At 36.1% G+C, this 27,789-nt stretch overlaps 1 protein-coding gene across 9 annotated transcripts in view; it reads left to right on the top strand.

The window, feature by feature from the left end:
- ROBO1 (roundabout guidance receptor 1) overlaps positions 1-27,789 on the top strand; it is a 1,159,067-nt gene that overhangs the window by 810,692 nt on the left and 320,586 nt on the right. For all 9 annotated transcript variants that reach the window (XM_032878064.1, XM_032878059.1, XM_032878058.1 and 6 more), the window contains one exon: positions 11,504-11,830. In XM_032878064.1, the coding sequence (XP_032733955.1) occupies positions 11,504-11,830 (327 nt within the window). The remainder of the gene's footprint in view (positions 1-11,503; positions 11,831-27,789) is intronic.

The following is a 27,789-nucleotide window of genomic DNA, read 5'->3' as shown; positions in this document are numbered from 1 at the left end:
TCTACCACTCACATTAACTTTGCGTCTTTACTAACTGAAGAGAGAGCCAGAGAGAGAGAGAGACAGAGAGAGAGAGCTACCACTGTTTGTGTCTGTACTCTTGTATCACCTGTATCTAGCACAGACCTGGTACAATGTGAGTGATTAGAATATATTTGTTGAGTAAGTAAATGAATACTGAAGAGTTAGCCAGAATTTTATTTTCTGATTTTTATTTTCTCCTTATTATTTTTTAAAGATTTTATTTATTTATTTGACAGAGAGAGAGATCACAAGTAGGCAAAGAGGCCGGCAGAGAGAGAGAGAGCAGGAGGAAGCAGGCTCCCCACGGAGCAGAGAACCCAATGCTGGGCTCCATTCCAAGACCCTGGGATCATGACCTGAGCCGAAGGCATAGGCTTTAACCCACTGAGCCACCCAGGTGCCCCATATTTTCTCCATATTTCCCCCCAAATTTTGGTTGGCTTTCAAACTTTTAAAACAAAAATATTTTATTATGAAAATAACACCAGACTACAGAGACTTAGAAGGAGAAAAAACCATCCATTTTTCTATGGTCCCTGAGAAATCAACATTAAGATTTTAGTTTTTTGATCTTTTTTTCTAGCTCTCTTTCTCCCTATCTTTTCCCTTTAGTTTTTCTTCTACTAGAATGGTATAGGTTACATCTCTGTTAACCAGTACACATGATATTCTCAAGGTTTCAGTGGCCTTAGAATTTATTGACTTTGAGGGGACCTATAGTCTGTGTCTCCTGATGCCATCCACGAGGCCTGGACTCTCCGAGCTCCTTGTGGGTGTCTGCTCCCTAGAAGCAGAAGTAAGGATCGATCTTACTGTCTCTTGAACTCAGGGCTATGCTGACTGCCTCCAAGCATGGGTGTATGCCCATCCTGTGTTCTAAATGATTTATAAATATACATGAATTCTCCCATCATTTTATTTCTTTCCATTATCTGTTCATTCATTCAACAAATGTTTATCAAGCACCTAAGTGTCAGGGGCTATTGTAGGCACTGGAGATGTATAAGCATTTCAGCAGTTGTGTAACTACTTAGTAATTAAGTATTTAAGTATTGTAAGTGCTTTCTAAGCAAAATTAACTATTACTCCTTCCCTTTGAAATTAAACCACCATCAAGATAATGACTGAAGGTATCATATTTCTCTTTTAAGTTGTATTAACGTACAGAATGATAAATGCATATAGATATTATATGGTCACAATTAAAGAGAAATTTAAAATTTCAGGAAAAGTGACATTATAACTCTATTCCAAAAAGAATAAAAAAAGAAAAAAACAAGCGAAACTTACTTTCAGAAGGAAAGAAACAGAGGAAGCAACAAATCCCAAATCAGAGATAGACGGGGAAAAAAAAAGGGATGCTTTTTAGAGTTAGGAGGGTTTTTTTTTTTTTTTAATTTCTTATCTTTTGACATCAAAAGTTGTATAGGTTGATATTTCATGTATGGTGGATTTTTCCATTAGATCAACCACACATATTGCTTTGTTTTGCACTAATGAATTATTTACTTGTCCCCTTAGAAAAGAGAGACCACTGAGTAGATTTTAAGTTAGCATTTGGAATACCTTGTAAGTCTCCATATCTTGTAAGTCAGGTGATAGAGTTAGCCCCTCCTTATCCATTGTTAGGGCGCCCTGTAGAGTCTATAAGATCTAAATCCAAGATACAATGAGAGAGAATCAGGGTAAGTACAGGGGAGGTAAAAATGACAATTTGCCAATATATACACAAGTTCTGTAGAAGATCCTGTTCATGTCAAAAGTACTAAGTTTAAAAATAAGGGAAGTTGACTGCATTCCTACAGGGATTTCTCAGTAATCCTTTAAAGGGCTATTTTAAGTATTTTGTTTTCCAAAAGTGTAATTGTCTTCAGATAATTATCCTTACAATTACAATTCTATACTCCATCTCAAAGACATTAATAACTCATCTAGAATCAAGGGTTCTCTAAATATAGTTTAAGTATAACTAACTAATTTAAGATGTAAAGTCAAATCCTAATGTTTAGTACTTTAATTGATTTAGGTTATTTGTGCAGTAAATTATATCTATAATGTGCAGATTCTATAAAAATCTAATGCAAGTCTTTAGAGAAACGATTGATAAATAGTACTTTACGTAATAATTTAAAAAACTTCATGTGGTTAACAAATTATATTGTATCCCTATTTGTTTTTATATATTTTGATTTATGACTTAAAAACGTGATTTTAAACACCAAATTAAGATTAATTTCAGGATAAATTTTTTTTCCCTTGAAAATTTAAATTCAGGATAGAGGAAGTTTGGTAAGCAAGGTTTTTTTGTTTTTGGTTTTTGGTTTTGTTTTGTTTTGTTTTTTACAGTTACAAGAGTACTGTTGAGTTGTAATTTCAATAAGGAAGTCTATGTTCTGTATATTGAGGTTTATAGTTCGCTCAGATTTATAACCATCTGCAATTTCCATATTATATATTTAAAAAGGGAGCTGTAGATTAATGTTGATTGCAATTCATGTAATTTGTCCTAATGTCAAAAATCCAATATTAGGATGAAATTTGTTCCCCTAGCAATAAAAAAAACATTCACAGGACCACCAAAATACTGTTTTTCACAGTTCAAAATATTATGCAAAATTCATCATCTGTGAAAATTGGTTCTAGTAGCTGAAATAAGTTATAAATAAGTTATTATATTTTCAGTCCTTAGGGTCCATTAAGATAGGCATTAGGAAATAAAAGATTATTTGTGAATTTTAATACCTTAGTGTATCTATAGAAAGTTGTCTCGAAATGTAATTCGGCACAATTACAAACTTGATCAATAGGACGAACCCACAGAATTTTTATATTTGTAATGGAAAGGAAGAGAAAGATAATAAGACTATTCATGCAGTAATATTTTAAAATGCACTGGTGTGTCTTTCAGATTTTGAAAGTACTACATTTAATCAATGGATATGTACAGGATATTTTCCACAAGGAACAAAGCTGCTTTATTACAGATGGCTTTGTAGAGACTCACTCACTGATGATTCTTAGTAAAACAAGAAGTTGAATAGGCTCAGAGCTCTAGTTTTGTTTTATTTTGTTTTTCTTCTCTTTTGATAGATGTTTTGCTGGAATTGTGCCAGATTTTGCCAAGAACTGTGTAAATGGAAAATAAATTTAAGTTGAATTCTCAACGAAGACTAGATTCTTGCTTAGTTTATAACTTTCTTACAAATTCAGAAAAACAAAACAAAACAAAAAAGCCCCAGTAACTGATTTGTAGTTAGTAGGGATCCTAATATAATTCCAGGAGAAGCTGGAGAGGAAAATCATAAAATTAAACAATGGTGCTTATGCCAACTTCCAACTACTACATCAGTGGTTCCAATCAGGGGCCACTGTAATATTTTATGCGCCAAGGATTATGATAACCTATAAAATATAGATATTATTTTTATACTCATTTTATAGATGAAGAAATGAACATTCAGAGAAGTTAAGGAATTTACCTGAGTTTATACAGCTAACAAGTAGCAGAGCTTGGATTTGAATGCAGGCACACTGAATCCATTCTCTAGATTGGACAAACCTCCCCCCAAGTGCTACATTAGTCCTTTTTTTTTTCTTTTCCTCTCACCTATGCTGTTTCTTCTTGGTGAACTTAAGGCAGTTCAGATCAAGGATTTTATTTCGTTTTTCTTTGTGCTGCTAATGCTTAGCACAACTCTTATACGTTCACTCCAGAGGTAAGCCAATGAATAGGAGAGTGAGAAAATTTGGATTTTAAGATACGCAAATATTTTCGTTTGACATTCTACAGAAAGTAGAATTCTCCTATATTGACTGGAAATTTTACCTCAAGGGCAAAAGGAAGCATGAACTCAGCTAACCAGCTTCAACCCTACAACCCATTTAGGTACAGCTCAGAATGAAGTCCTGCCTGGTTTGAGTCCACTGAGGCAATTCCTGCTGCTAATGCCTTAGTAGCTTCTGCAGTATTTGGGTCCCATGACAGAAAAGTCTATTCTAGTTAGACTCCATATGATTAAAAATGGGGGTGGAATGGGGAGAACAAGCAATACTGCTTTAAAAATTTCTCTTATTCTGGGACGCCTGGGTGGCTCAGTGGGTTAAGCAGCTGCCTTCGGCTCAGGTCATGATCCCAGCGTCCTGGGATCGAGTCCCACCTCGGGCTCCCTGCTCGGCGGGGAGCCTGCTTCTCCCTCTCTGCCTCTGCCTGCCTCTCTGTCTGCCTGTGCTCGCTCTCTCTCCCTCTCTCTCTCTCTCTGGCAAATAAATAAATAAAATCTTTAAAAAAAAAATTTTCTCTTATTCTGCTGTCCGTCTTCCTCGTACTTTTGGGACACAGCCAGATTGATATTAGATTCTATAGGAATATTACAAAAACCCCAGGGATTCACTTCTAGAACTCCATCTGGACAGTTTTGATAATCATTTGAGATGATAACAGATATTATCATTGACCCTCAACTACTTTTGGGGATTATTCTAGATTTTGGCTAAGAACCCCTCCTCCCATCTTTAGGGGGAATTATAATGGTAGGAAATTAGGCTGAAACAAAGTACCTAAAGAAAATGGCATGATTCATTAATCACATAGTTGTTTTAAAGTGTTCTGTTTCCCTTGTGTTCCTCTACTCTGTATAAGTTCAGGTGAAGCTATGTGTTTTCCTGTGGTATGGTCTCTTTTTATATTTATTCCGATAATGTGTGAGTATTTGGGAAATGTGTGTGATTCAGTAGAGGGTATTTAAGTCTGCTCTCTACGCAGTGAGTAATTAATGGAGGCTGTCTTCTTATTTTTAACAAATATCTCCTTGTAGGATGAAGTTCTGACAGGAAAATTATAAGATTGGTGCCCCTGGTAGGGTTTATGTTAATATTGGAGGCTGTATGCTCCTTAAAATGTAAATGGAGCTTAAATAAAAAGGTTAAGAGGCAAGGTTCTTTTAAGAATATAGGTGTTCTTTTACAAATACAGATTTGTGGGTAAGGCAGATATACCTCCCCACCCCCCACCTAGGACAGATGTCACCAGTTGTCTATTAATATTCATTGTACATCTGTCAACTCCTCTCTGAACTTGCTACTCTCGTGCTTTTAGTAATTTTACAAGCATTTCTGTGCTGCAAGATGTTTTCATATGATATATGAGACAAATGGATATTTTAATCGCTTAATGTTTTCTAATTTTAACCTGCCAAAGAATATGAAAGAGAAATTCAGATCAAAATAAGGCTTTGTTAATAAAATAAATACTGTTTCGCTCAATCTACTAAGAAACAGACTTGAAAACATAAACAAAACCCTGAGACCAATGTTACTGCCATGATAGGGGGAAGAAAAAGAGTTGAATCATATATATGACAAAAGAATAAAATTATATACATGTGTGTTTTGTATACCTCAATAGAATATTACCAAGATCTGTCTCTTAAATGGTTGGTTGCTTGTGTGCCTATAAAAGTGGTGTTTTCAAAGGGGGGATAGTTTGCAGCCAACTAGGAGTTTGGTTTCCTCACTATAAATCTCACGTGACTTTGATATATTTCCTTGACATACTTAGCACTTACGTGTATATCTTTTTCCAGCTGCGGGTGTGTAAATATTTAGATAATTCAGTCACTCATGTTTGTATTTTATCTTCCAACCGGGCGGTTGTTGAAGGAATTCGCCCTGCCCCTTTTTTTGGTGCTGACCGTGCGTAAAGTCAACTGTGTTCTCTTCCCAAAGTTCTACCAGGATTCGTGCTGAGGACAGCCGCTGTTATCATCCTTGCTCCCTATTAAAGCCTCACTCTGTCCATCGCTTTCTTCTTGGACCCTCTCTTCTTTGTTACTTTTCTGTTTCCCATGCAGAGTTTGGTTGAAACCAAGAAGTTGGTCTTACCAAGTGTAGTAAAAACCTGACATCTTATAACATAAAAATTAGTACGTAAAAACAAATCGTTGTAACCAGAATGGTGGTTGTCAGTGGCTTACAGAAACTCAGAATTTATGATGGAAGAGAGAAGGCTTTTTATGAATGAGTCAATATTAGAGAGAGAAGCTATGTGACCCAGAGGAGACGAACACCACCTGCTCTAGGGAGGAGGACTATATGTAATCTATACTCTTCGGAGAGTCATGGGTGCTGTTCCCTATATGATCTTGGCATAGCTCAAATTTCCCTTTGAGAAAGTGCATCAACAATTATTGATAGAAGATGAGAGACTTTTCCTTCAAAGTATGATTGTGGAAAAACTTCGGGAACCAGTGATACTGAATTTTTTATAGATTTGTTTTGTTTTGTTTTTATTTTTTTAAAAGATTAATTAATTAATTAATTAATTTGAGAGAGAGAGAGAGCACATGAGAAGGGGGAGAATCAGAGGGAGAAATAGACTCCCCACCGAGCAGGGAGCCCGATGTGGGACTCCACGATTATGACCTAAGGGAAAGGCAGTTGCTTAACCAACTGAGCCACGCAGGCACCCTATGTTTTTATTGTAAGTAGTCTCTACACCAAACATGGGGCTGGAACTCAACCCTGAGATCAAGAGTCTCATGTTCCACCATGTGAGCCAGCCAGGTGCCCCAGTGATCCTGAATTTTAATTGCATAAAGAGTTGTGTAGGAATTGAGGTTCTCAATATTAAAAACTGATATTATAAGCTATTTACTAAAAAATTCAAGTTCGTAATTAGAGAAGATGACACAGTATAAGACAAGCTTTATACCTCCTTTCATTCATTATCAAATTCTTTACCAAGTAAAAGGAGTATGAAATCATGCAGTTTACAGTCATGTTTTCTCTGTATGCATAGGGAAGGAAAAACAGATGCCACTAGGTTTGACTGCTTCGTGTTTTTATAATCCATAATTTTAAGATAAGCAGTCAAAATGAACACTTCAAGCATTGGAAAGAAGAACAGACAAAGCATGTTTCACTGTGGGTTTCAATGAAAGGTTTTGAATTGGACTCGGGTTGAAACCGAGCTCTGCCACCTTCCCCCTAAATGACAGCTAAGAGTCTCACTTCCCCCATATGGACACCAGATATAACAACACCCACCTCATAAAGATGTTGTTGTGATGAAGGGGATGATGGATAATTAATGTTAGTTTTCTCTTTCTCTTTCCTTTCTGCTTAGACTTGATAATAAAGAATAATTTATTATAGTGTTTCTGGAGACGGTGATTGCCATTTATAATTTTTATTGGGGAGGTTAACCAATTACTCATTATAAATACCACTCAGGAATTGGACATTTCCTTTTCTGAAAGTTACACAGTATGAGGAATTTGAGATTTCTATGTTTTTTGTTAGGATTTTCAAATGCACAAGCTCTATATTCAAATAACTTTTTTTTTTTTTTTTGCTAACCCTATTCATTTCTTCAGATCATTATATGCGAACAGAGTATTTTCTCTGGAAGTGTGTTCCTCAGAAGCGAAGTTCAGCGGGATATCCTGGAAAAAGAAAACTGAAGAGTTCAGTAGCCAAATAAGTTTGAGAAAGGCTGCATAGAGTACCTTTCTGTTGGCGTATCATAGTGTGCTTTCAGCAAGACAAAAGACCCTGAGAACTGCAACTCCTTTTTTGAGCAATTACGCATTAGCTATCTGAGGAAAGAGTATTTCACGTAGCATGACAATTTAGCCTTTAGTAATGTAGATGCCATTTTTATTGCTGAAATTCTTTTACGGAATACTGCTGTACAAACATTCTGGTGAGAGCTTAGGCCTGAGTTTTCCATTCCCAAAAGTCATGCTAGCTCCGGTGCAGCTATAGGGAACTGCTGGTTAGGACTAGAGAGAATCTTGAGCTCCACGGTATGTTAATGGCGTCTGGGTGATCTCCAGGTTCTGTAATTGGCCATTACTTCCTCTATACACTCCCTGGACAGTTTTATTCTTTCCCATGGTTTCAGTCTCCAGCTCGATTCTCCTCTATGGCTCCAGCTGAGATTTTTTTCTGAGGTTAAACTTGGATATTCAGTTGGCAACTTGTCATCTCCCCTTGGAAAAATCAAGAAGTACCTCAATTCCTCCATGTCTCAGACTGAATAAATAATCTCCTCTGTCCTTCCTCTCAACAAATTTCACTCTTTGATTTTGCACCTTCATTGGGACTGTCATTCACCCCCTGCTCAGATCGCAGACTTGGAACCCTCTGCCTTCTTCTTCTTGTCCATCCTGTGCATTTTCCATTTCGTTTTCATCCCACATTGCCAGTGGTCAGATCCTGTTGATTTTATAACTAAATCTCTAGATTCTTTCCTCTGTTTTCTGTCTGGCAAGGTCCCAAGTTTTCAGAATTTATTGTTTAAAGAGTACAAAAGTTTCTCAACCAATTTACCTCCTAATTTAGCCTGCGGTAGAGTCCAGTGTCATACCAATGGTGAGCTCTTTAAAGCCAAGTATGGGGGCACCTGGGTTGCTCAGTGGGTTTAATTTTCTCAGGGGCATGCACTAAGGAAAAAAATACCAAGAGAACTGGAGTTGAATCAAAATGGTATCTTGCAGGGGCACCTGGGTGGCTCAGTGGGTTAAAGGCTCTACCTTCAGCTCAAGTCATGATCGGGGTCTGGGATCCAGCCCCACATCAGGCTTTCTGCTCAGCAGGGAGCCTTCTTCCCCCTCTCTGTGTCTCTGCCTGCTTCTACTTGTGATCTCTTGTCTGTCAAATAAATAAAATCTTTAAAAAACAAACAAACAAAAAACCAAAAAATCAAGCATGACTCTGCTCATGCCTCACTTAAGATATTTCAATATTCTGTTGCTTTCAGGTAAGTTCTAGAACTTTGACTTGATGTACAACGTTCATCCTATTATTGCTTCTGACTACTTCTTCAGGCACATACTTTCTAATCTCTGACATGTACCTTCTACTCAGGCCATACCAACTCCCCAGGTCCCACAAGTGTACCATATTCTTTGGCAGTTGTGCCTCTAGTGAAATCATCTCCTTTCTTTTATTCTTGACTCAGTTTTCAAGACTCATCTCAAATTTTATGTCTCAGGATGCCTACTCTCCCTTGTTCAGGCTGTCTTAAATGTCCTTTCTTTTTTTTTTCCCATAGCAAACTGTGCATCCCTATTTCCTATCTGAAAAGGACTTTCAGAATTTAAAATAATGAGTGCTTTAATTAAATAGCTATTACCTCAGTAGTTGTTTGTCATTAGTGTCCACCTTTGGTAATTACAGCCAAAGTCAAGGCTGGCCATATATATTTTATTCTTTGAAATTGTATAACGTTTGTGATTGAGTAATCTAAAATCTAATTTAAATTTCATTTGACTTCAGTATAGCCTTTGTGAGAAAGTATGAGTTTCTCGGTTATTTTTTCCCTATGTTGCCGGTTTATTTCTTCCTCCTTTACTGGTTGGTTTCATTTAAAGACTTTATAGTATGTTGTATACCCTGCATTGAATTAAAGCTGTTTCTCAATATTTCAGATTGTAAAACTATTACTTAAGATTTCAGATGACAGTTTTCTTTACTTCATGGTCGATATAACTGAATGCTCTTTAAATTTTACCATTCATCTGTTTATTTCATTCATTAAGAAAAAATGTTAATTGTAGTAGTTACAAATTAGAAATTTATAGATCAGTCCATGCAGAGCTTACAGTCTAGGAAAGGTTGAAGAGAATGCACATTGATTATCATTTAAAAATAAAATCTTTTAATGTCTTTCTATAGAATATGTGATTAAGTTTCAGATCATTATACTCAAATAGATCTTCCCCATTAGAACTTCATTCATTTTTTCATTTTTTTCAACAAATATTTATTGACACCTACAGCATGCTCACTCTCTGCCAAGCATAAGAGAAGCAACCATGAGCAAAATCAGACCCATAGATCTTACAGAGCAATGGGAAAAACAGGATTCTAAGCATCAAACAAAAAAATTGAAATTGCAATCCTGATCATTCTTACCAAAATGTAGCTGTGTAGGGCTATTTAGGTTTATAAACGGAGCACTTAACTTTCTTTGAAAGATCAGGGAGGGCAGAGATTTGAAAGGAAAGTGGATGTTAACTAGAGTGAGATCATTTGGAGCACAAGCCCCTGTGGCCGGTGTAGGCCTGTGGCAGGAGGAAGCGTGTTGTATTTGTGAACTAGCGCAAGGTGAGGTGAAGAAAGCAGAGAAAGAAGTGGAATGGGAAGAAGATGGAGAGCTAGACAGTGGAATGAACACACTCTTGTAGATCTTGTTAAGGACTTTATCTTAAGAGCCAGGAGTATATTTTAAGAGCCACTGAAGTAGGGGAGAACCCAGATTGTATTTGCATTTCAAAACCTTCTTCTGGCTACACTGAAGTGAAGCGGTTTAAGAGATTTTCTAAATCCCGGTGGGAATTGATAATAGTTTGACCTGGATTGGTAGCTGGCTGTAGAGATGGAGATGAGGAGATTGATTTGAAAATATCGGGGAGGAGGAGGACAAAGATGGGGAGGTGTCGAGGAAGCCTGGTTTCTACTTTGCATTATTCATTGAGATTGGATGGCTAGATAAGAACAAGGTTTGGGGCTCAATTAAATTAAGCCTTGGGCTGTTGCATTTGAGAAATCTTTAAGAAATTTACATGTTAAATTTATCCACAGCAGCACTATGGTAGGAATATTAAAAAAGATGAATCTTGATCCCTGTTTTAGAAGTTATAATCTCATTGGAAAAAATAAGGTATAGACATTATATTTAAATGACACAAACACTCAGGACCTCACTTATTATGTCATACAGAATGCAGGCCCTTACCCAATGTCCTTTTTCACTCTATATTATATTTAATTATTTAAACTCAATTACATAACATTTCATCCTTGAAGTATATTAAATATTAACATATCACTATTGGCAACTAATGACATTAATTTATTAATCCAAATTCTGGGAATGTGTATACACATGCACACTTTTATTATTTAGGAAGATAGAAAAATTTATATAGAGAGCAGTTTCATCATAAATTTGAATATGATGTTCACTGGTCTACCGAGTAGGTTTTTTTTAAAGTGTTGACTGATGTTAGTTTGCAAATGAGATTCCAAGAAGCTGTGCTATTATCTGTAACACTCTACAATTCTCTCACTCATTCCTCTGCAAAAAATAGGCACGGATGTGGTAAACACAGACAGGGTAATGACTTCTGACAGGCTTTGTGCACAAGGCATTTGAAGAGCGGACAGGATTTGTACAAAGTTAAAGCAAGAGTATTTTCTAGGTGGAGGGTCAAAAGCAATTCAAGAATTGCATGGTGTGGTTGAGGTGGACACCAGTAGGACTAATTAGTAGATGGGGTCCGGAGTAAATACAAGGTCACTGTTATGCCCTGTTTACGTAGTAGTACTTACAGCTAAGCTTTTGCGATAAGATTTCTAGTTGTTTCCATATGATAATATGAAACTATTTTGCCACTTCTTCTGCAGGCTCCGGATAAGATTTCTAGTTGTTTCCATATGATAATATGAAACTATTTTGCCACTTCTTCTGCAGGCTCCCGTCTTCGTCAGGAAGATTTTCCACCTCGCATTGTTGAACACCCTTCCGACCTAATTGTGTCAAAAGGAGAACCTGCCACTTTGAACTGTAAAGCCGAAGGCCGCCCCACACCCACTATCGAATGGTACAAAGGGGGGGAGAGAGTGGAGACAGACAAAGATGACCCTCGCTCACACCGAATGTTGCTGCCGAGTGGATCTTTATTTTTCTTACGTATAGTACATGGACGAAAAAGTAGGCCTGATGAAGGGGTCTATGTCTGTGTAGCAAGGAATTACCTCGGAGAGGCCGTGAGCCATAACGCTTCGCTGGAGGTAGCCAGTAAGTACATGGGGCTCTGGGCTCTTGACAGCAGGAAGGGTGCGGTGGGATCTTTTGCCTGGAGAGTGGTAATAAGAAGTCAAACCCCTATCCCAGGCTTTACTTGAACAAAATGTCTAGCTTTTTGTATGAATACAGTCCTTTACCTATTTGATATGATTTTTATTTTTATTTTTTTAATTTTCATCGTAGCTGGTTATTCAGGCTACTTTGGGATTTGCACATAGTTGTTAAACCCTTCTACTTGGGATTTGAAGTAGTTCTGTTGAACATTTTCATTGAAATTGATTTATTCTTAAAAAATTAGTTTATCCTTCTCCTTTGTTGCTTTCAAATATACTGAATGCAAGTACGTTTCTGTGGAAAGAATAGCAGGGGTATTTTTCATTTGTCTTCGTTTGGAGATATACTTTCAACTGGTAGTGCAAGATATGGTTTTAAACTGATTCTAATTCTTAGAAATGTATTCTACTTTTGGTAAAGGTATAGGTAGAGAAATAGACGTATGTGCCTCATACGTTATTACTTTGGCTACTGTAGTGCCATCTGGGAGGAAAACCTGTGTATGTCATCCTATGGTAGTTGATGGTTTAGTTATTTACACGGATACCAAATATAGTTCATTTGCAATCACCTCAAGAAGGATCTCTTGACTAATGACTAAATTGTTAGGTGCGTAATGTATTTCAATACAAATCAGGCTTCTCTTATTTTTAGTAAACATTCAAGAGGTAGCCAGAAAGTCTCATATCCTTGGAAGAATCTGTTCTATGTATTATAAGTACAGTTGAGTATTGCATAGGGATTGGTCGGAAAGACAAATGAAGTTTAGATCTCTAATACACTTTACATAAAATGAATGATGAAACTGCAGATATAACTATGTATATGTGTATCTATAATGTTTTCTAGGATGATTGATATTTTGATATAATTTATGTTCAAAATTGAACTATATAATCAGCTTCATAATTTCTACTGTTGTCTCTAACATTCAACTAGAACTTGAGTATATCGATCCACAGGTAGTTATGCAATTATAGACATAGAAAGGAATTTAAAGACAGATTTTCCAACTTAATCAGATTATTAAAATGGACTCAGTCTCCAGGAATCAAGATGGGTTGATCACACGCATAGGTCCATGGAGTACTTAGGGTGAGACAGAATGCCAAAGATGCCCAACATGAGCATAAAATTTAAATAGCTAAAAAAATGAATGTAAACATTTAAAACTATGCCAGAAGTAGCCACTCACATTTTTAAAACGTTTACTTAAAACTCAAGTTTATATTTCTCTTCACATTTAATTGATCACAAACTTACTGTACTTTCTCTTACTGCCTTGATTCTTAGTGAAAATCTTGAACTATGTAAGTGAGATGAACAAAAGCTGTAATCACAGCAGCAGGCTACTTTTCTTTTTCTCCACTCATCCTCCCTCATTCCTTTCCTCCCTCCCTCCCTTCCTCTCTCCTACATTCCTTCCCTCCTTTCTTCCCACCTTCCTTGCTTCCTTTTTCCTTTCTTCCCAAATTGAAATGTGGTGCAGGCAAAAGAAGTTTAAATGTTTTTATAAAAGGATATGTATTTTTTGATACAGTTTCCTTTCAGGTTATGATATTAATACTTTTCTACCTTTTGACACATTTATATTTAAGAATACTTATTCCCTGTGGGGGAAAAAATTAAGTTAACATTTGAATACAAATATAGAGAATTAAGGAAGATAGTATAGATGACCTACTCGTATAGATGGTATAGATGACCAACTCTTATTTTTGGTAGATAAGAAACTGAAGATCAGAAGGAAAAACAGAGTTATTGTTTATTCTCTGAAAGTATAATCCCTTATAAATGAAGTGTGTACCAATAGAAATATATATCTGAGATCATATTGTGTTTCTGTGTTATTTCTTACAATACTTGCATTCTGATCATTGCCAGAGTTTTTAGAAAATGTTATAGACTTGAATAGAACATCTAAATGCTTACCCTTTAGATCTCGCCTTTCAAAACACCTTTAGTTTTACTTTAGATGATCAAGATACCCTTAATGCACTGGGATTTAGAGAGCTCTGTTTTTTTAATCTGGCTTTTGTGTAACTATTTTAAAAGACATTATTAGTATCCAGTTAAATTCTTTTTCTAAGCAAGACCTTCTGTTACTTTGTGAGTCCATTATGGGAAATGCTTTTCCAGTCTTAGTCAATAAATATACCTTCAAGGAACTGAAAACAGACATAAGATCATTATATAACTTTTATCAGCAAAATATTCAGATAATAGTCCCTGAATGCATACATCCCAAATTTTTATGTGATATTTCTCATTATGTCTCCAAAATGTTTCAAGCCCCAGAGAAAAGAGAATATAGTTAAGATACTTTATTTTTTTTAAAGATTTTATTTATTTATTTGACAGGCAGAGTTCACAAGTAGGCAGAGAGGCAGGCAGAGAGAGAGAGGAGGAAGCAGGTTCCCTGCTGAGCAGAGAGCCTGATGCGGGACTCGATCCCAGGACTCTGAGATCATGACCTGAGCCAAAGGCAGAGACTTACCCCACTGAGCCACTCAGGCACCCAAGTTAAGATACTTTAAATAATACTTTAAGATCATATTCATTAACAATTCATACATGTAGAAGGGCAACATGTATATTATATATTTATCAAACACATTTTGATATTCATAAGGATAGTTTGATAATAAAGATTTTTATTAGTGATAATAATAATTATACTAAATCCAAAAAAAATAGTTTGAGTAGTGTTTGTGTTCAACAATTTTTGTACTTGTTCGATTGCCATAATTAACAACATGTTTTTATTTGGATAAATTGTATTGTTTTGTAACCTAATTTATATGGGAAAAATTAATCCTCTGGAATTAAAATGGGTTCTGTGTGTTTAAAAAATTATTTAGTAAATTCAGGCTTTAGTGCCCTACAAATAGATATGTAGTGATATAGTTCACCTATATTTTAATGATGTATTTTAGACAATAGTTAGTGTTAATTCACCATTTTAAAGTACGTTTGTGTCCTAAAATGGAAATTTGCCTTTTGTATGTTACATAAAAAACCAGGTCATGTGTGTATGTGGGGAGGTGGGGGTTAGGGGTAGAAGTCCAGGAAAACATAGGCCATATTTGCTGTGGGTTAAATCTGTAAAGTACGGTTCAAGTTTGATTTTATTTTTTCCTGGAGATTATTACTACCTTTTTTTTTACACATTAGTTTAGGTACATGAAATTCAATAAGAACTATTCTTATTCTTCCCAAAGACACAGGAAGGCAAAATTGCATCTAATTTCTTAGTGAGTCTGTAACCCAGAGTAATAGCATTAACAAAAGCGTCTAGAGGCAACCCAGATTTCACAGCACATTTGTTGGTAATGCTTTTAAAAACATTTACCTGTGTTTTATTTGCCTTTAAACCAAGTTTTACAGCTGTAACAACAACTAGATTTCTCAGTTCCTAACAATTGTCAATCTTTCGAACACTGGAAAAAAAAAAAGATATTGAATGTCATTGAAAACCTTTGTTTCTGTATAGAAATTATATTAATCATGTCTTTTGTGTCTTCAATATTTATTGAAATTTTTAAAGTACACCAAAAGGATTACATTTATTAGTTATTTTTAGGATTAGTTATTTTTTATATTCATTTAAATCCCCATCATAACTAGGTTAGGACCAGTGAAAAGCACTGGCCAGCCTTGGGTGTCAATCCTTGCCATGTGGTAAAAGCTGCATTCCTTGTTCTTGAAAGCTCAGTTTTAATGCAATTAAAAAGTTATCTCACACAATCATAAAGTCTAAAAATTGAAATGCTAAGAAATATATGATGGTTGTTACTAAAGTTTCCTGGAAGTGTTGAAAGTTTATCTCTGCAAAGGAAAAGAATTTTTAATCACAGATTTATTTTTTCAATATATTTTAAAATTTTTCTTCTTTTTTTTTTTTTTTCTGCAAACCAAGAATTCTATAACTTAATGGGGACATTACATTGGAAAATTTAGGAGATACCACTCGCTATTTCTAAGATTTTTGAAAACTTCACTCTTTATCTAATTCAGTTTCAAAGTTAGCTTTCTAAAATGATCTTGCAAGTGGTATGTTCTCATTTATCTTGTATTAGCTTTATTTAAGAGTCTACTAAATGTTTAGGAAAATATTTATTGGGACCATTCTCCATTCTCCTGTACCCAACATCATCACTTACTAAATGTAGAACTCCATTTTGTGCCTGGCACAAATTAATAACACAGTTCTTAGACACAACTTATATTTAATAAGTAATTTGATCTTGGGTAATTGCATTGAATTTTAAGGAAAATTAATCTGAACCTTGACCCTCATGCTTCCTATTGTAGAGCATGGCCCTCTACGTCATCTGCTAAGCAGGGCACAGTTCGCATATGGCTATTTGTTTCCTAGTTAAGCTGTTTTCTCTTGAGGAAAAGAAATTCCCTTTAGACTAGGCAGACATCTGCTGGCTGTTGTAGCAGCAAAACCGGAGGAACTATCTTTCCTGGAGAAACAAACAGACAAACAAACAAACATTTTTCCCAATTAATCAAAGATTAAGTCTTCCCAGATTTTATTAACTGGGGTACATTTTAGTAGTAATTACTTTGGGGTAAATGTTTATATTTCGAGGTAAACTGCTCTCAATATAGCATGATCTTTTGTTATTATTAAATGATACTCATCAAAGTGATTTAGAATTTGATTTATCCAGTTTTCTTCCTTTGGGTAAAATGACAAAGTAAACTCATGGATGCCAAGTAGCCATGTGTTTACCTAGGTACAATAGAATGCATTCCCAAAATCTGGACCTTGGAAGATGGAAGGATTTCTCCTGGAGGTGAAATGGTTCAGATGAGCAGGTGGATATGCCATTATACTTTAAAATATTGATTGATCAATTGATTATGTGCACACACATAATCAATCTGACCTCTATTATGGTCAGACACTGGAATTATTTATACAGTTTATATGCACAAAAAACACACACACACACACACACACACATTGTTCCTGATAGTCCTTTTATTTTTGAAATTGAATTTCCTTTATATCACATATCTAAAAATATTGTTTCCTCTACTTAATTTTGTTTTATTGTTTTAACTAGGCATTTTCAAGTGTTTTCACCACATTCTAAAACCTTTTTTATATCTTATTTTTGTTTTTAGTATTCAAAGGAAGAATGTTAGTCATTTAGTTTAATGATTTAAATATCTTTTCACTTCCTGGTACACTTACATTCTAAAATGAACTGATTCTTTGTTCCAAAATTGATTCATGATTAAATGAAATTAGGCATGTAAAGTATGTGGCGCAATGACTGCCACATAATTACAAATCATAAATTTTAAATCATAAATTTAATCATTGGTGCTGTTATTTTTATTACTTTTTTCTTCTTTATCTCTTTCCATCAAACACCAAGGTTATTTTTATATAAAAGGGATCTGATGCTTCTGACTTGAAAAATGGACTCATTTCATTTTAAGTTTAAAGCTATGTGCATTAATATACTAAAATATAAGTAAATGTTTCAGTAAGTAAATTTTCTTAAATTAACTTCTGATTAAGTAAAAAAATGTCTTGAATATACTAAATTGCCAACTTGAATTGAAATCACTGGTATGAGAAATTTACCTTTACCTTAAAATCTTCAGTCCTAATGCAGAACATGAAATAATGTTGATTCAAATCGTTTTTCTTTCACGGACAAATAAGAAAAAATCAGTTTTATATCTTTTACGGTTGAGATAATATTCACATTTTTCCTAATTAAATTAACGTGTGTATTCCCTTAAGTAGAGGCAGCTTTGCTAAGTTCTATGACATGATTATTGTTACTGAACACTTAAATTTTACTGTCTGTAAAATTTTACATTCTTTTGTTTTTGCCTGTCTTCATCGACTTATGCTGGGTGGCTTAAATGACAAATATTTATTTCTCACAGTTCTGGAGCCTGGGAAGTTGGAGATCAGGGTGCCATCATGGTTGGGTTCTGGTGAGAGCTCTTTTCTTGGTTTCCTCCCATGGTAGAGAGAGGCTCTAGTCTTTTTATCTCAGTGTAAGGACACCAGTCCCATCGGAGGGACTCCACCCCAATGAACTTATCCAACCCCAACTACTAACCAAAGTCCCCACCTCCAAATACCATCCCACTGGGGATTAAGACTTAAACATGAGTGGGGCGGGGGAGGGAGACACAAACATTTACTCCATAGCTGCCTTTAATGATTATGTTTAGATTTTTGTTAATTGGGTTTATAGTTATTTTATCTTATTAAGTAACTGAGAAATAAAAATCAGAATATTGGGGAAAGGTAATCTGTAATCTGTAATTCTGTAATCTCCATAATGTAAGTAGTAGGTCCGTCAGAGCACTTGTTACATCCAGATGTCAGGTTTAAATTGTGTCGTAAATCAAGTGTAGATAGATTATACCTTCAAGTGAATGCAGTGTTAGGGGGACTCTTCATTGGTTTGGAAAAATAAGAGCAACATCCTTTAATAGCTACATTAAGAGAGAAGATAGTGGTCATTTTCTTTCGAGAGAACATAAATATTCTTCCTCTTTTCTTCCTCCCCCATCTCTCTTTTATTTGTTTTATCTTTTCAAAGAGGATTTAATATGAAATATGAAGGCAGAAACCTGTATTTTCATAATCCATGAAGAGGTGGGTCCATGAGAGAGGACCATGACAATGCGCATAAAAAGAAAGTTTGAGTTTCAAAGGGCATTTTAGTAGAAGACTGACCGTTTGAGTGACTATTTGTTTATAAATAAGCAACAGATTATTTTCTATCTTGAAACCCTTCCTAGTTAAACATGGTTCAAGGTACATGTTCCGTTGACTTTTTCAGCAAACTTTTTATGTTTTTCCTTTATCTCACATAATTGCTCTGTATTAATCTTTAGTAGATTTGTAGAAACATCTCAAGAGTAGGGGCATATTATACATTTCTTTCTCTTTACTCCTAATCACAAGTTAAGGAATGTGATTAATAAGCTTAAAGAGATTATTTTTTACATAACTTTGAAAAATTATATTTTATTTGTGATAATATGTACATGTTCTTATAATCTCATCACCAAGAGTTAACTACTGTTGGAAGTTGGGTAGACACCTCAAGGTCTCTATACACTCTCTGGGAAAACTATTCCCTATTTAATCATTGTTCAGTCTTAGGTGGCCAAAAAAGGCATTGGATATGTTGGAACACATATCTATATCATAAAGACTAATTGGAAAAGTTTAGCTCTTCAGGTTGGATGCTACAAAACAACTTCCTTTTGCTGAATATTACTAGATACACCATCCTGGACAAGACTCAATTCAGTAATTATGGGGTTAGAGGATACATATACTATTACCAGTCTCAGGAGCCACTCCTTTAATTTTCTCAAAAAGTAGATGGTGTTCATATGTGCTGAAAAATACTAAGATGATTATTTCAGCACTAGTTGATGCTCAGATATTTGCCCCTTGAGGCTTCCAGAAAATCAATTCAGTATTTAGTTATTTATGGGAAATTCTTGGCAGTGTCTCCTCCTTTCAACAGTACTGTCTGTAAAATATATTAAAATAACAAGATAGATCTGGTTACCTCTCAAATCTTATCATCATATTACTACTCCTTTTAATCCTACTAATTTATTTATGACTTAAATGCTGGAAGTTCTCCCCACATACACAGACCACCTTGAGAATCATTTGTATGTATTTTAAAATGAGTGGTAAATTTATTTAATAAAACATATCCAAACCTTCTTAGTAAAATTAATTTTAAGATTATTTATTTATTTTAAGTAGGCTCCACATTAGGTGTGGGGCTCATTGTGGGGCTTGAACTCATGAACCTGAGATCAAGACTTGAGCTGAGATCAAGAGTTGGATGCTCAGTTGACTGAGTCACTCAAGGTGTCCCTAATTTTAATTAATATAATATAAATTAGTTTAAGCTGTCATTAATTATCAATTTAAACTTTTTTGGTCAGGTTAAAATTAAATACTATTGAATGTTTTGGGGGGTATAAATGCTCTCTGTTTCTTTGTTACCCAAAGTGGGCATTAAAAATGTTTTAAAAGTCAGAGATTAAATAAATATGTGAAAAATACTAGAATATAGTTTATCCCCCTCAAAAATGTTTTGTTTTGTTTTTCCAAAATAACTCTTTCTAGGCATTCTAATTCATTCTAGCTATTCAGTGGTGAACAAAAAAAGAAATGGTTTCTGCCTTCATGGAAATTGCAATACAGCGGGGAGAAGAAATAAGGACAGAAAATAACCAACTACTATACAAATAACTTTATGGTTAAAAATTATGAAAAGTGCCCAGAATAATTGGGGTCAAACTGAGAACTGAAATAGAAGATAGTACCAAGACACAGAGTAAAAGAAAAAGTGTATCAGGGAAATAGAACTGTACATCTAAAAGGCCATAAGAAAATACGGACTTGGGCATATTTGAGAAAATGAAAGAGGCTGGTACGGCATATGAGTAAGGGAGATAGCTAGGGAGGTAGGTGGGGTCTAGATCATGTAAGGTCCCATTACCAGGTTAATAATGTTGGATTATATGTCCAGTGCGATGAGAACCACAGGTTTTTGGGCAATAGTGGAGGTGACATGATCTAATTTATACTTTAAAAATGTGAATCATGTAATAATTGAGTACTATATGCGTAGAGAATGAGTTGCGGAATGACGGAGAGAGACCAAGTAGGAAGCTCCTAGGTATTCCAGGCAGAAGATGATGCTAGTGAAGCATGTGATAGTAATGGAGATGAAGAGAAAAGCAAGGATTCAATTTGAAGATTGAAGACCTAGCTTACTTATGAAGGGTGAGACAGTAGAGGCTGAAATTTTGCAAGAGATACAATTATTGGTAACAGCAAAGTCCAGGTCAAGTCTATGACCATACAGATAGGATCGGGAGTTTGGGTAAGGTGATGTTATCATTGAGAGGCTAACAGTAGTTCTGTACGTTGCAGCCCATCACAATCCCAAGAAATCGTATTTTCCTCTTTTATCTCAGCTTGCAGTATGCTTACTTTCCTGTTCCACTTGTCATTACCTTGCAGTCATCTCAAGAGGGAACCATGTCATTACCCAAGTGCCTACCACCATTCCCAGCACATTGCAAGTGAAGTGATCTAGAGTAACTCAGTAGCATTTTATTCCACGTGTGACGACCATAATAGAGTGTCATAATGCCACTTCAAGAAGCAGACTAACCTACTGTTTTCCCTCATTCCCCGCAGTTTCTTTGTGATGTCAAGCAGTTCACATGATCTCCAACACTCATTTGAAAGCACAGTGCTTAGAATGCAGTCATCAGATACTATTTCCCTGGGAGTTTTTCTTTCTTTCAAGGTCTGGACTATTTAAGAACCTCTTCTGGGAGGGTGCCTGGGTGGCTCAGTGGGTTAAAGCCTCTGCCTTCAGCTTGGGTAATGATCTCAGGGTCCTGGGATCGAGCCCCATATTGGGCTCTCTGCTCAGCGGGGATCCTGCTTCCCCCTCTCTCTCTGCCTGCCTCTCTGCCTACTTTTGATCTCTGTCTGTAAATAAATAAGTTTAAAAAAAAAAAAAAAGAAGAAGAAGAAGCTCTTCTGGGGGATAACATTACTTAGGAAATTTAACAACACCTGGAGGGGTTTTCTGAAGTTCCCTTGAGAAAAATCTATAAGTGCAGCATAAGACCTAAGTGTGTTTACTGTCTCTGTTTTCTTTCTGGGTAGGAAAAAACTACACAAAACAAATGTTCTGTAACAGAATTATGTGTATTCTTGTACTTTACCATTAATCCATATATTCTGTATAAAGCTGTTATAAGTTAGTAGATCTATATTTAATGAAACAAATTTGATGAGAAATTGAAGGGAAATGACAGCATAGTAGTATTTTAAATTTCTTATTACAATCTTAGGCTTTAGTTTGTGGTTAATGAATTTTTTTTTAAAGGCTTAGTTAAAATTAAGATGTAAAGACCAATGAAATCGAGACACTGCAGTAATTAGGCAAAATAGAGATAAGAAAGAGAAGAAACCCATATGGATAGCAATGTTGGATGTAGCCACGGGAGGGAAGCAAACTCAGGTGAGGGAAGGATCCGGTGGGTTACAGGCAGCAATAGGAGGCTTCTGCTCAGAGTGTGGTTGGGGACCAGCATCGTTGGCATTACCTGGAAGCAAGTTAGAGATGCTGAATCAGACGCTGTATTTTAACAGTATTACAATGTAACTTGTGCAAATTCAGATTGGAGAAGCAGTGGTATACATTGTGCTCAACTAGAGTTCATAGGCCCGCCCTTATCCCCTAGAACAAAGGAACCTTTTGGAATGCAAACCCAGTGTGGCTGATTTTTTTTTTTTTTTTTTTTTAAAGAGAGACGCAATTAACAAGATTTTCAGTGGGTTTGAATTACCCTGGGCTTCTAAACCAGGACTGAGGGCAGGGGAGAGTGGAGAAGGATATATAGGAGACTAGTAGAGATAGCAAGTCAGGGGCAGAGATGGAGAGGGGGAAACACAGAAAGAAAAGTACAGGAGGACACAGAGGGAAACACATCCAGAGTAACACAGAGAGAAACTCAGGGAGACAGAGACAGAGACAGAGACAGAGAGAGGAAAGAGGGGACAAGGGAGAGGGAGAGCAAGACAGACAAAGAGAAAAGGTGAGAGAAATGCAGACAGAAGAGAGGTAGAGTATGTGCTGGGGGTTGGGGGTTTGTAGTTATGGTAAGCATTAAACTTAAAAGAGTACAGAAATATACATTATTAGCCTGGATGGAGAAGGAAAACAGTGTTTACTATGTATTAATATTTACAGATGGTGGGATATTAAGCAAAGAACAGGATACTCAAAACTTTATCAATCTCCATAACACCACTTATCAAGAAAAGTAATACATGAACTATATCTTAGGTGTTTTTATGTAAATTCATGGAAGTCTGTATCTACTTAGCATAATCCAAATGTGAAATACTGTATTTATAGCTAATTTTACTTTATATTTTCTAGAATGAAAATTTAGAACTCTGGAATTTACTAAAATGAATAGAACCATGCTGGAAGGGTCATTTGGAAGTCATTTAATCTGTTCCTCTAACTTTTAGTTTAAATTATCTAAAGATCATTTGTTGTATTAAACGCGGTTCAGAGCCAAAGATTATCTAGCCTCCATCATCAGTACCCCTCACACGCTTCAGCATATGTTAACACAAAGTTATTACTTTAATTTACTTAAATCCTATGCTATGGAAGTCTTTCTTTCATTTTATAGGCTAAATGATAATAGAAAAGCCATTTTTTTAATATAGCATCTCATATGTTTGAAGATAGTTATTAAGCAGGGCCTAATTTTTAATAAATTATATCTTATGTTTAATTTAGGTTTCTGAGTATAAAACAGTTTCTAATCTTAGTCTCTTAGTATTTCTGAAGTGGAAATTGTAGCTTTAGTAACATTTTAAGTCGTATTTAACCTAAGGTCTAAATGGAAGTTTTAATAGCGCCTATGACATTTTACACTTGTCAAGAGAAATAAAAGTTTATGACCAAATTATTTAGTATGCCTGAATGGGGGACCTTTTTAATCTTACCCAATAAAGGATGGAGTAGAACTTAAAAGAAAAGCCAGAAAGTTAAAAAGAAATTGCAAAAGGACATCCCTTCCCCCCAAGGATTTATATTCTTTCTCAATCTCTTCCTCTCCATCACCCTGTATCTCTTTTCCACATAATACTCTACTTTATCTAGATTGAGTCACATTAAGTTACCATTTTATCAGATTCTTATCTCTGTCAGACACCAGAAAATGGATTAGGAGTCTGTGTTTGCTGTGGAAGGGTACCGAGAGCATTTTGCTCACATAACTCAGCGCTTGTCATAGCTTACTCAAGTGACTTCTCTTAGTTCTAAAACAAGAGCATAGGACATGTTGTAACCTTGTTGAATCATACTTAAGGGAATTCTTGGAAAATACGATTCTAGTGTATTTTCCTTTGGGACCACCTCAGGAAAGAAAGTAGCAAAGAGCCAAAATTCCACAGGAGAGAAGAAAATATTTTTGTGGTCAGTGGATTGAGAACATGTTGACAGCTGCCTTTAACTCCTGTCCTCTCATCTTTTGCCTAAATCACCAAAAACTGAAACCTTGAAGAAACTCAGGATTCTGTGGTCATATTCTGTAACACCGGGAGGCAAGAAAATCAATTCCTTAACAGTTTTCTTTACTTTCTTTGCTTCTCTCCCTCCCTTCCTTCAACTAATTACCACTAAAATCTCTGTTCTTTCTGACCTATATTGGTTATCATTCTTTAAGCCTCCCTCAAAATTTCAATCCTCAACCCCAGATGAATAACCATACATTTCTTAGGATCTATTCCAAGAAAAGTTTGTATTGTTTGAATGTAAAGGGTTCTCTTCACGCTACACAATGGTTTTTATCTATAGAGTGCACTGTGGACATTCTTTATAGTTACAAATAGAATTTATATGTATGTAATTTGTATATATGTATACACATATGTATTTTGTATATAGATATCTGCTCGTACCTATATAATTTGTACAGAATTAGTGACAACTAATTCTGTCATTAATTGTGTTCTCAACAAAGTCAAGGCAAGTTCATTTAACATAACTGTGACCTTGGTGAGTTTACTTAAGCTCTTTATGCTTCAGTTCCCTCACCTGCAAAAGGGGATATTCATTCTACTTACCTTAGAGACCTTTGAGGAGGAGTAAATAAGTCGATACATAAAAGTGCTTAGAAGTGTGGCTGGTTGACAGAGCAGTATATACATGGTGACTTGTATCATGAGCTATTCCCTATGGTAGGCACATTGATGGATAGGGGTAATCCTTCCTTTCCTATGGTTCCAAAGGGTGTCTCTCTTCATTGCAGGTAAGTGAAAGCTGACAAACTAATGCCATATATGGTTACATTCAGAATGAGCTTTCCTTTCCCAGTGTCAGCCATCCTCTCATACATAAATGTCCTTAAAATCCCTATAAATATTGGTGAAAGGATGTATCGCCTTCATATATCAGTGCATGGTATGTCTTTTATGACAAATATATTTCTGAGGGTTTATAATACAGTTATTGTCATTGGCATGGGGAGTATTTAAATATTTCATTGTGGCTTTTCTCAAAATATGTTCCAGCTCAGCGGGTTAAGCCTCTGCCTTCGGCTCAGGTCATGATTTTAGGGTCCTGGGATTGAGCCCCGCATCAGGCGCTCTGCACAGCGGGGAGCCTGCTTCTCCCTCTCCCTCTGCCTGCCTCTCTGCCTACTTGTGATCTCTCTCTCTCTGTCAAATAAATAAATAAAATATTTTAAAAAATATATATGTTCCAGTGAAGTATTTCTGTATGCTGTTAAAAAATAATTTGTACATTAAGTCTTTAAACAGACTTTTCCATGTATCTCTTTTCCATAAGACTGTAGAGGTTTTAAAATATTAATGAATTCTATGAAGCATGAGTAGGGGAATCTAAATTACTACAATTCCCGCATTTATATGGAATGCCAAAATTTTTTTTTGAGAAAACAAATTGTTTTCTCAGAATGCATTTTTGGTGAAAATTAGTTTTGGCGTCCTGTGGGTGGACATATAATTACAAAAATGTCTTTGTATCTCCTGTTCAGGGTTGTGGTCACTTATCTACATGGTTTCTTTGTTTCAAGAACATAAGAGTAAGAATATGATATACTATTCTATTTCTATTTTTTTTTTCTTCCAGGAATGTTTTCTTCTACATCAGTATGTTGAAGGCTATAACAGGGGTCCAGTCAATATTCCAAACATACAAGCAATTCAAATATGGTGCTCTTCCAAAACTTTGCAAAGAGGTGCTTAGCACCATGTGTGGCCTTACCCTTCTCTTTCACTAATATCCTATTACCGTTAATAGTCTTGACCTCAGCTCTCTAAACTTTGTTTTGTGTGATGGATATAATTTACCTCTTGCAAGCATTTGACACAATAGACTTCCTTTGCGAAATGTTCGCTTTCCCAGAATTTCATGGCACCTAGCTAGATCCACATTAGATCCTACTGCATGTTTAGTAGACAGGTTTTAATTTGATTCTGGAGGAAGGCTGTACAGTTAAAGTATGACGGCTTCAAAAAGGCATCAAGAGTCCAGCTTCCTTCTCTTTTGCTCTTCTGCCAGCCTTAGTATGTGGTTTTCTTCCTGGTGGTTACAACGTGATAGCTGTACCTATCAATATCATCCTTCTGTGCTGTGCTAGATGGAGAAGTATAAAAAGTCAGCAGCTCCCGTCCCCCTTTAAAAAAAAAAAAGTCAGGACAACAATAAATTTCTGGAACTCTCACTGGGTAGAATTAAGTTACATTACCTTGGCTGGAACTATGTCACATGGCCAGCTGTAGTTGCAAAGATGCGTGGTGTTAAAAAACAAAACTGAAGGGAGTAAATGTGAAGATCTAATTGACTTTACTAAGTCATGAATCAGGAAACATCCCACTTGGCAAGTAGAGAGATGCCCCTAGGAGTTGTAACAACAAAGGGAAGGTTTTTATAGGAATGAGGGTGGGGCCAATAGTTATCAGCAAAAATAAAGGAAGGATTGTTTCTGGCAAGGTCATCTTTCATTAAGGAGAGTGTTAGGGGGTCTCATCATATACATTACCTCATCTTCCTTTGAGGAATAGAGCAGGTCCCTGTACCAGATTACGTCATTGGTGCTGACCAGAAAATTTCAGGTTTATTGGCTTAGATTTCCATTCCTGGAGAGGTTGAAACTGCAACTAAATCTTGGTTTGCTATCCTGGGGGCAAGTGACTGCACTTTGAAGACCATTGTTTTCTTTGTAGCAAGGAGAGATGTTTTTAACCAACCCATTTCTTCCCCAAACAAAATTTGGTATTTGTTGAAAAGAAGAACAGAGAACGGATGTTTAGTAGGCAACTAGCAAGGTCCACTACCTACGTGCTATTGATTTTCTTCTTATTTGTCTGGCTGGGTCTTGGCTTATCGCTGAAATGTTCAAGTTCCTGGAGGATCTCTTCTTTTTTTACTCTGTGGCTTACCCTGGATGACCACACCTACCTCTTTGGATTCAGGAAGAAGTATTTTCCAGATTTACTCCCTGTTCTCTTATCTCTGGACTGAATCTCTACACCCAGCTCCATTCAGAGGTTCCAGTACTACCTTAGCTCAAATGTCCAATATGAGACTGACCATCGTCCTTTCCATCCCTGCCTTTCCTCTGTCTTTTTCCCAGCTATGAAAAGGCTACCGCCATCCAGCCAGCCTTCCCACCCCGCAACACGAGATTAATTCTTTCTTCCATTCTTTCCATCTGTTCACATCAGTTGATCCTAGGTCTTGCTGATGATTTGTCCTGAATAGCTTAAGAATATCTTCACTTATCTCCGCCCCCCCCACTTTTATTCTAATTAGTGTCACCATCATTTCTCACCTAGATAACTGTAATACTCTCTTGCAAGTGACAATCTCGTCTGTCCCTCTTGTTTGCTCACTCACAGATTCTCAGTGCCATTAAAGTTTAAACTCTGTTTTTTTTTTTTAAGATTTACTTATTTGAGAGAGAGTCAGAGAGAGAACACAAGCACGCAGCATGTGGGGGGAGGGGCAGAAGGAGAGGGAGAAGCAGACTCCCCACTGAGCAGGGAACCCAGCTTGGGGCTCTATCCCAGGACCCCAGGATTATGACCTGAGCCAAAAGCGGACACTTAACGAGCTGCACCACCCATGATCCCCAAGTCTAAACTCTAAAATTGCTTGTAAGAATCACTCTTTATCGCTCATTCAGAGCTTCTTGAATGTCCCTGAAGTCTAAACTCTTGAAAAAGATGGGCAGGGATTAGTGCGATCCTGGCCTCATGACCTAGAACTCACGTTCTCCTTATCCTATCCTTTTGG

This window comes from Lontra canadensis, unplaced genomic scaffold (genome assembly GCF_010015895.1).
Source record: "Lontra canadensis isolate GAN:19392208 unplaced genomic scaffold, GSC_riverotter_1.0 scaffold62, whole genome shotgun sequence".
NCBI classification, from domain to species: domain Eukaryota; kingdom Metazoa; phylum Chordata; class Mammalia; order Carnivora; family Mustelidae; genus Lontra; species Lontra canadensis.
Note: the sequence above shows the minus strand (reverse complement) of the source record. Positions and strands in the feature narration are given on the sequence as shown.